The sequence below is a fragment of the Nansenia antarctica genome (assembly GCF_963989245.1).
Source record: "Nansenia antarctica genome assembly, chromosome: 5".
NCBI lineage: Eukaryota > Metazoa > Chordata > Actinopteri > Argentiniformes > Microstomatidae > Nansenia > Nansenia antarctica.
In genome coordinates this window covers 6,340,554-6,349,304 of record NC_137690.1, presented here as the reverse complement: position 1 = coordinate 6,349,304, position 8,751 = coordinate 6,340,554, and the positions used below count along the sequence as shown (strand labels likewise).

The 8,751-nt window shown below is 48.8% G+C and overlaps 1 protein-coding gene across 2 annotated transcripts in view; it reads left to right on the top strand.

The window, feature by feature from the left end:
- atp8b5a (ATPase phospholipid transporting 8B5a) overlaps positions 1-8,002 on the top strand; it is a 57,553-nt gene extending 49,551 nt beyond the window's left edge. For both annotated transcript variants that reach the window (XM_080532090.1, XM_080532091.1), the window contains 10 exons: positions 280-391; positions 1,169-1,274; positions 1,453-1,594; positions 2,127-2,310; positions 2,604-2,827; positions 2,968-3,051; positions 3,226-3,471; positions 4,022-4,160; positions 4,487-4,617; positions 6,396-8,002. In XM_080532090.1, the coding sequence (XP_080388216.1) occupies positions 280-391; positions 1,169-1,274; positions 1,453-1,594; positions 2,127-2,310; positions 2,604-2,827; positions 2,968-3,051; positions 3,226-3,471; positions 4,022-4,160; positions 4,487-4,617; positions 6,396-6,725 (1,698 nt within the window). In that variant the 3' untranslated portion in view covers positions 6,726-8,002. The remainder of the gene's footprint in view (positions 1-279; positions 392-1,168; positions 1,275-1,452; positions 1,595-2,126; positions 2,311-2,603; positions 2,828-2,967; positions 3,052-3,225; positions 3,472-4,021; positions 4,161-4,486; positions 4,618-6,395) is intronic.
- Positions 8,003-8,751: the final 749 nt, after the last annotated feature.

The following is an 8,751-nucleotide window of genomic DNA, read 5'->3' as shown; positions in this document are numbered from 1 at the left end:
GAGAGGGATTGGAAATGACTCCTCTAAAGGCATCACACGCCGCTGGTTTCAGCTCTGTCTGTATCTGGACAAGTCTCGTTTCATCTTTATGGTTTTTGTTTAAACTGTCAATCTACCACTCTAACTCCTATGTCTGAATTTAAGTTTATGTCTTAATCGTTCTGTGTGTGTGTGTGTGTGTGTGTGTGTGTGTGTCTGTGTCTGTGTCTGTGTCTGTGTCTGTGTCTGTGTCTGTGTGTGTGTGTGTGTGTGTGTGTGTGTGTGTGTGTGTCCGTGCAGTTGCTGGGTGCTACTGCTGTAGAGGATAAGCTGCAGGATGGCGTGCCTGAGACCATCGAGCAGCTGGCCAAAGCTGACATCAAGATCTGGGTGCTGACAGGAGACAAACAAGGTACTTCACCTAGAAGAGCTACTTTGTTTTCCATTATCACAAAATATGACTTTTTTTATTATCCCTCCAAGACACACACACACACACACACACACACACACACACACTCTCACACACACACACAGTCACACACACACACACACACACTCACACACACACAGTCACACACACACACACACACACACACACACACACACACACAGCCTATCTACACTTATCTTTATACAGAGAGATCAGGGGTTAGGTCCTCCCACTCACAACACATTATTCATTCATGTGAAACGGGGAATAATACCAGTTATAATGTATACATTGACACATGGTCTGTTTGGGTCATGTGACATGGTCTGTTTGTGTCGTGTGACATGGTCTGATTGGGTCATGTGACATGGTCTGATTGGGTCATGTGACATGGTCTGTTTGTGGTCTGATTGGGTCATGTGACAGTCTGTTTGTGTCATGTGACATGGTCTGTTTAGGTCATGTAACATGGTCTGTCTGTGGTCTGTTTGGGTCATGTTACATGGTCTGCTTGTGGTCTGTTTGGGTCATGTGACATGGTCTGTCTGTGGTCTGTTTGGGTCATGTGACATGGTCTATCTGTGGTCTGTTTGGGTCATGTGACATGGTCTGTTTGGGACATGTGACATGGTCTCTTTCCATCATGTGACATGGGTCTGTCTGTGGTCTGTTTGGGTCATGTGACATGGTCTGTTTCCGTCATGTGACACGGTCTGTCTGTGGTCTGTATCATGTGACATGGTGTGTTTCTTATAGAGACGGCCGAGAACATCGGCTACGCGTGCAACATGCTGCGGGAGGAGATGAACGACATCTTCATTGTGTCCGCCAACACGCCAGAAGACGTCAGACAGGAACTGAGGTCAGAGGAAGTGGCTTCACATAGTCAATGCTTACAAAGAGTATACAGTATGTGCACTCAGGCCAGGGGCTGGATCCAGAGGCAGTGAGGTCACATAATCATTGTTTAAAAAAAACATGTTTTACATCCAAAAATACACAAGATAGATAACATATCAGTGTTTTGGCTTTCTGACCAGGAATGCTCGGACCACCATGAAACCAGACGCAGTGGATGACATGGTCTTCGTGCCGCAGAGGACTCTGGGTAAAGGGCGGAAAGTGGTCGAGGACGAGGAGGTGAAGGGGGAGTACGGCCTCGTCATCAACGGACACAGTCTGGTGAGATATACAGGGAGAGACAAGCTATCATCCATCCAAGCTATCATCCATATCTTTTCTCTCTTCCTCTCCTTCTCTTCCTCTATCTCTGTCTATATCTCTGTTTCTATTTTAATTCCCCTTTTATGTTCCGCCTCTCTCAAACTTCTCTTTCTTACTCCCTGACTCTCTGCTCCTCTTTTTTACGAAGGTAGTGCTGTGGAATGTTAGTTATTTAATCGTAAAAAATATATTTTAGTTCCATTTCCTTTCAACCCTGTTTGTGGTTGTTTGGGGTACTTTTGGGGTACTTTTAGCTACCTGTTTGTGGTTGTTTGGGATACTTTTGGGGTACTTTTAGCTCCCTGTTTGTGGTTGTTTGGGATACTTTTGGGGTACTTTTAGCTCCCTGTTTGTGGTTGTTTGGGGTACTTTTTGGATACTTTTAGCTCCCTGTTTGTGGTTGTTTGGGTACCTGTTTGTGGTGGTTTATGGTTGTTTGGGATGATTAGTAGGATCCATCTGACTGCCCCCCGTCCCCCCCTGTTCCCAGGCCTATGCTCTGGAGAGGAGTATGGAGCTGGAGTTTCTGCGGACGGCCTGCATGTGTAAGACGGTGATCTGCTGCCGGGTCACGCCCCTGCAGAAGGCCCAGGTGGTGGAGCTGGTCAAGAAGTACAAGCGGGCCGTCACTCTGGCCATCGGAGACGGAGCCAACGATGTCAGCATGATCAAAGGTAAACAGGCGGCGAGGTGGAGGCAGCGCAGGCCCTTACACAGCTCTCATACTGGTCTGCAATAAATAAATAAATTTAAAAAATGTAAATGTTTTGGTGATCAATCTCTCCTTCCTTTCTCTCTGTCTCCCTCCCCCCTCTCTCCCTCCCCTCCCCTCCCCTCTCTCTCCCTCTCCTCCCCTCGCCCCTCTCTCCCTTCCCTCCCCTCTCACCATCTCTTCCCTCCCCTTCTCACCCTCTCTCCCTCTCCTCCTCCCTCCCTCCCCCCTCTCTCTCTCCCTCCCTCCCTCCAGCGGCCCATATAGGTGTGGGTATCTCAGGGCAGGAGGGCATGCAGGCGGTCCTCTCCAGTGACTACTCCTTCGCTCAGTTCCGTTTCCTACAGCGCCTCCTGCTGGTGCACGGCCGCTGGTCCTACCTGCGCATGTGCAAGTTCCTGCGCTACTTCTTCTACAAGAACTTCACCTTCACCTTTCTGCACTTCTGGTACGCCTTCTTCTGTGGCTTCTCGGCACAGGTGAGTGACAGGAGAGACAGGTGGGGTTGTAATTCCTCCAATAAGTAAATAGTAATAATAATAATAATCACCCAAAGAAACTAGCCTTTATTTAGAGTCAAGCACATACAATGCCAAAAAGACTCTTATTTTCCTTTCAGACGGTGTATGACGAATGGTTCATCACGTTGTATAATCTGGTGTACACAGCACTACCTGTGCTAGGCATGAGTCTGTTTGACCAGGTAAGGGTGTGTGTGTGTGTGTGTGTGTGTGTGTGTGTGTGTGTGTGTGTGTGTCTGCTCCCCTATTGCGCTGTTATGAATGACAATCCGCTCTAAATCCACTTCCTGTTTAAACAAAAAGACAGAATCAGTACTCACGTTTCTCTGTACTCTCTGTCTCCCCCTGCTGTCCAGGACGTGAACGAAGTGTGGAGCTTCCAGTACCCGCAGCTCTACGTCCCTGGCCAGCTGAACCTGTACTTCAGCAAGACGGCTTTCTTCAAGTGCGCCCTCCACAGCGTGTACAGCTCCATAGTGCTCTTCTTCATCCCCTACGCGGCCATGTACGACACGGTGAGGGACGATGGGAAGGACATCGCCGACTACCAGTCCTTCGCCCTGCTGGCTCAGACCTGTCTGCTCATCGCCGTCTCGGTCCAGGTATGCTAGCAGCTAGCTAGGCCATGCAAAGAGCATCATGGGATATGGACCCAACCAGGGAAAGGAGGCTGGTGGAGGTAGAAATCGTTGTAATGCAATGTAATGGAATGAGGAACGAGGAACGGTTTGAATGTGTTGATACCGTTCCTCGTTCCGTTCCGTGCATTACAATGATCCCGTCCTCTGATTTCTACCTCCGCTCGCCTCCCCCCTGGTCTCCAAGAGGCTTACTTTGAACCAGGGGGGGCTGGTGGAGGTAGAAATCAAAGGATGTCATCCCTTCTCTCTCTCTCTCTCTCTCTCTCTCTCTCACCCATCCTTCCTGTCAATCTCTACTGTCTCTATCAGAGAATGCAAAAATGCCCTAAAACATACAAAAACACTCCACCATAAAGATGTGTCTGGTTCTGGTTCCTGTGTGTGTAGGTGGGCCTGGACATGTCATGTGTGTAGATGGGTCTGGACATGTCATGTGTGTAGATGGGTCTGGACATGTCATGTGTGTAGGTGGGCCTGAACATAAAGATGGTTCTGGTTCCTGTGTGTGTAGGTGGGCCTGGACATGTCCTACTGGACCGCGGTGAACCAGCTGTTCATCTGGGGCAGTCTGGCCATGTACTTCGCTGTCACCTTCACCATGTACAGCAACGGGGCGTACCTCATCTTCCCATCCTCCTTCCCCTTCATCGGTGAGTAGAGGCCCGGCCTCACCAAGGGAGGCTGCCTGAAATCGGATGGTGTCAACGGGTGTTGATTTCGACCTCCACCAAACCTCTCCTGCCCTCACTATACTTCACGCCACACCTCTTCACACCACTTCGCTTTAGTTTAATTTAATTCAACAGTTCCATCAAAACTAAAGTAGTTAATACAATATGATGGATCAGAGCCATTCACCTCATTCACACTAGTGTGTGTGTGTGTGTGTGTGTGTGTGTGTGTGTGTGTGTGTGTGTGTGTGTGTGTGTGTGTGTGTGTGTGTGTGTGTGTGTGTGTGTGTGTGTGTGTGTGTCAGGCACGGGGAGGAACACTCTGAGCCAGTCCAACGTGTGGCTGACCATCCTCCTCACCTCCATCTTGTGTGTACTTCCTGTTGTGGCCTACCGCTTCCTGGTCATCCAACTCCGCCCCACCATCAATGACAAGGTAGGACCAGTGACCAATCACACAAATTCTACTTCCACCAGCCTCCACTGGCTGGATCCATAGTTCTAAGAGCAGGGGCGGATTTAAGATCGTAGGAGATCCGGGGCTTAGCGCGCACATTATATTGCCTTCAACCTTCAACTTACCACCACCTTAAAGCGGACAAAAGGCACTGGAAAACACATATAAATTCACACCCTTTAATGAAGCAAACTAATTGTGGTGGTTCTGGGCACAGAGGGAGGTCAGCACACGTAGCTCCCCCTGTCAGTCACCATCATTTATATTTGTATAGAATTACATAATTGATGGGCTGAGGCTAGTTATGTTACAGTATGTATATCAGGGCAGACTCTGTGCTCACCACTTATATTGTATTTAGAGTCTTGTCCTGTGTTATATGACGATATATTACATGTATTGTTGGCCTGTGTATAGTACTGTGAAATCAAATCCCCCCTGGGACATTAAACAAACTTAGTTAGTTAGCGTTACATCTTAGGATAGATTTGAGTCATGTTCTGTATACATACATACTACCATAAGGGCATACTTAATGTGGTTACTCCATGTTTACTAGCTGTAACATTAACGTTACATCATTCTTTTTCACTTGTTACTCAGTCAACCAGAGTGCAGATATCAAAGACTATCAGCCTGTTATTCACTTTATTTGTATAAGTATTATCCTTTGTTTGATTTCTTACCATGTACCGTAACAGTACCTTGCTATGTTTCATTTTCATTATAACATAACGTTATGTTATGATAGCCAGCTAGCATTAGCAAACCGGAAAAGTAGTGTCAGTGAGTCAGTCACCTTTCTAATAAGATTCACAAACCTGAAACATCATCTATGTCATCACTGCTGGTGACGTCATTGTTGTCAGCTGCTGATACGGCTGCTGCAACAGTTCTTGGCGCTTGTTTTGTTGAAAACAACTTTGGGATATCCATCCTTACAATTTTGCAAGTCAGGCACTGATTGAGATCACTTCTTCTTCAGGGCAGGGTAGGCTACGCAGTATGCAGGCTAATGTCGCGCAGCTGCTGCCTCTCTGTTGGACTCCGGTACTGCACGTTACTCACGGGAGTTTTTTTTTTTTTTTTTTTTTTTTTTTTTTTAAGTAAAACATTCGGGGCTTTTCAGAAAACATCCGGGGCTTGAGCCCCAGTAGCCACCCCCTAGCGCCGCCCCTGTCTAAGAGGCTTCCTCAAACCAGCCATGGATGAGTCTCAGAACCAGACTGCCTGAGTGGAAATCAGACAGATCAACCTTAACTAGAACCACTAGTCAACCTTAACTAGAACCACTAGTCAACCTCAACTAGAACCACTAGTCAACCTTAACTAGAACCACTAGTCAACCTTAACTAGAACCCTACTCCAGCTTAAAAAAAACATGTCATCCACTTAAAAAAAATATCCCATCTATCTCATCTTGTCTCATTCTCTGACTCCCCCACCCCCTTCCCTCTCCCCATCCACCCTCCCCCTCCACCCTCTCTTCCCCTCTCCTTCAACCCTCCCCCTCCACCCTCTCTTCTACTCTCCTTCCATCCTCCCCCTCCACCCTCTCTTCTACTCTCCTTCCACCCTCCCCCTCCACCCTCTCTTCTACTCTACTTCCACCCTCCCCCTCCACCCTCTCTTCCCCTTCCCATTCCCTCCCCCTTCAACCCTCCACCCTCCCCCCTCTATTCCCCTCTCCCTCCCGGCTCTATTCCCCTCTCTCCTTCCCTCCCCCTCACCACTCACCCCTCCCCCCTCCCCCCCAGGTGATGTTCAAGGTAAGGCAGGCCAAAGCGGCCCCCCCTCCCCCGACGCGGCGCACGCGGATACGGCGCACCAGCTCCCGCCGTTCGGGCTACGCCTTCTCCCACGCGCAGGGCTACGGCGACCTGGTGACCTCGGGGCGCTTCCTGCGCCGGCCCGCCGTCACGCGCGCCACCGCCTTCGCCTCCTCGGCGGGGCGCGCCACCGGGTTCAGCCCCATGGGACGCTCCGCGGGTTACAGCCCCACCGGGCGGCCGCAGAACTCCAAGCAACAGGACGTGGAGGTGACGTCGCTGCAGATGTACCGCACGGTGCAGGAGCCGGTTTTCTGAGGGACACGGGGAGAGAGGAAGAAGGGGGAGAGAGGAAGAAGGGGGACAGTGTGTTTTTTGTTTTTTTTACTGGGGATGAATGTAGACGAGAGGGGGCGGGAGAACAGAAGGATGGAAGAAAAATCAATAAAGGAGTGTGATGTTATTCATAGACATTTTACACACACACGCTCATACAGGACTGTAACACACTTCCATCTTCCAGCACGTCTCTACAAAGCCTGACTTGTCGGAGCGTTCTAAAGATCATCCTCTGGTCGCTCTGAACACAATCTGACTGAAATACCTGACTCTCTGTCCCCCCCCCCATCTTGTCTCTGTGGATCACTGTCCCTCCCTGGTTGTCCCTCTGTGGCCACATCATCCCCTCCAAGACTCCTCTGAACAGGGAGCCAACAGCAGCAGTAACTGTCCTCTGTGGCTCAGTTGGTGACAACGCTTAGGTTGTGGGTTCAATTCCCACCGGGACCATATATGCTGAAAAATGTACGCACTCACTGCAATGTAAGTCGCTTTGGATGAAAAGCGTCAGCTAAACGGCATATACGCACATATATACTGTTGTATACGTGCCTACGTGAGAGATGAGGCTCTCTCAGGCCGACCAGTAGACAGCAGAGCCCTTAGGCTGAACAGTGGATGGCCGAGCCCTCCGTACCATGACTCGTCACTCACCTGACCTCTGACAGCTGATGTGTGGTGAACTTTCTGGCACATAATGGCTGCTGTGTGTAGCATCACCGAAGTGGGTGATGAGTTGAGGTCCCGCCTTACAATGTAAGTGCTTTGGGTGTCTAGACATGTAAATCCAATGAATTATTATTATTATTATTATTATTATTCGTAGTAGTAATAGTAGTAGTAGTAGTAGTAGTAGTAGTAGTAGTAGTAGTAGTACTGAAACCACATAGGGAAGCACTTACTAAAGAACAGACCATAGCTGTTGACACCGTGGCCTTACCAGCAAACAGCACACTCCCACTGAAACACTAATCATGGAGGAAGAGGAAGTGACATCATCATGTTTTACGGCCGCAATCCTTGCGTGCGCCCAGGTGCATTGTGGGACTCAAGATGGAGGAGAAATCACCAGAAAACTTGAGACTCCTGATTGTATGATTGTACTTGTTGTATTGCAATTGTTGTAACCAAGCAATTCTTAAAAAGTTTTTTTTTAATATACTTGTTTTACCTTCTGTAAACTACCTGTGGACTTGATAACAGGCCGGGCACCTGTCAAGTGCTGGGATAGACCATCTAGACCCAGACCTTCTAGATCCTTGGGGTTCAGTGTTGTTTATCACAGGGTCAGGGTTAGGGTCAGGGTTAGGGTCAGGGTTAGGTTTAGGGTTAGGATCAGGGTTAGGATCAGGGTTAGGTTTAGGGTTAGGATCAGGGTTAGGATCAGGGTTAGGGTTAGGGTCAGGGTTAGGGTTAGGGTTAGGGTCAGGGTCAGGGTCAGGGTCAGGGTCAGGGTTAGGATCAGGGTTAGGGTCAGGGTTAGGGTTATGGTTAGGGTCAGGGTTAGGATCAGGGTCAGGGTTAGGATCAGGGTCAGGGTTAGGGTCAGGGTTAGGGTTAGGGTCAGGGTTAGGGTCAGGGTCAGGTTTAGGGTTAGGGTGAGGTTCAGGAACAGGGTTAGGTTTAGGGTCAGGGTCAGGGTTAGGTCAGGGTTAGGGTTAGAGTTGGTTTGAATGCTAATGAAGTGTTCACCTTGGTTATCGGAGGTTCTAGGTTGTTGGGGGTAGAAATCGGAGTGTTGGGTTTGATACCGTTCCTCATTCCGTTCCATGTGTTACAAAGAGCCCATCCTCTGTTTCTTGTCTCCACCAACCTCCCCTGGAATGTATGTTAGCTGCATAAGATACCAAAGTTACAGTGTATATGTGATACGTCTTTCTACCAAAAGTGCCCTTAGGAATATACAGCTTGCTGTGTGTTGTTGTGTTACAGTTGCCATTGACAACGCCTCTTGCATTGTTTTCAACTATTTCTGACCATCTCAATGTACACTAAAGAGAGCTGT